Raw genomic sequence first — 673 nt, 5'->3', positions numbered from 1 at the left:
AGTGTTCTTATCTTTGTTTCTTTAATGCAGGAGAAAGTTCTAAAGTGTGTTGAATTGATAAGAGACTTGGCATTGATGAATGTTTCTAATTTTGGTGCAAAACATCATGTGCCATTTGTGCCTCAAAGCCCAATTGGGGTGCTTGATGGTGGTGGATGCTTGAGCTATAAGAGTGATGAATTAACAACACTTGGTTCATCATGCCCAAATAGTCCAAAAACTAAAAGGTTCAAATCAGAAGGAGGACCTTGTTGTAATGGGACCTCAGATTCATGAAAAAATGTGGATTATGCTCTCATTTGGTTTGGTTGAATGGGAGTTTAGTGTGTGTGGAGGCAACTCTTCATTGGTAACACCTAATCAAAGAGTGTGTTATGTTCATGCTATAAGCATGTTACAAACAAAGAAGAAGAAGAAAAAGAATCATAGGGTGTTACCATTTGTTTATATAGTGAGATTATTACACAACAGCAACGGATGCAAAAAATATAGCAAGGAAATGAGGTTGGTGGAGAAAATTTTGATGAAACTAAGGTTGGCCTGTGAATTGTGATCATTGGAGAGAAATCAGAGAATAGCTATAATTGTTTTTCCATGTCCTAAATTGTCATTGTAGGACGAAGATAATTATTATAATATAAAACAAAATTCTTTCTTTTTTCTTTTCTTTTTT

General features: G+C 34.6%; 1 protein-coding gene across 2 annotated transcripts in view; it reads left to right on the top strand.

Annotated features, from left to right (window-relative positions):
* Positions 1 to 658, top strand: part of LOC107642264 (cyclin-D4-1) — a 2,946-nt gene extending 2,288 nt beyond the window's left edge. For both annotated transcript variants that reach the window (XM_016345557.2, XM_016345558.2), the window contains exon 6: positions 31 to 658. In XM_016345557.2, the coding sequence (XP_016201043.1) occupies positions 31 to 276 (246 nt within the window). In that variant the 3' untranslated portion in view covers positions 277 to 658. The remainder of the gene's footprint in view (positions 1 to 30) is intronic.

The sequence above is a fragment of the Arachis ipaensis genome, chromosome B05 (assembly GCF_000816755.2).
Source record: "Arachis ipaensis cultivar K30076 chromosome B05, Araip1.1, whole genome shotgun sequence".
Taxonomy (NCBI): domain Eukaryota; kingdom Viridiplantae; phylum Streptophyta; class Magnoliopsida; order Fabales; family Fabaceae; genus Arachis; species Arachis ipaensis.
This window is presented reverse-complemented; position numbering and strand designations above follow the sequence as displayed.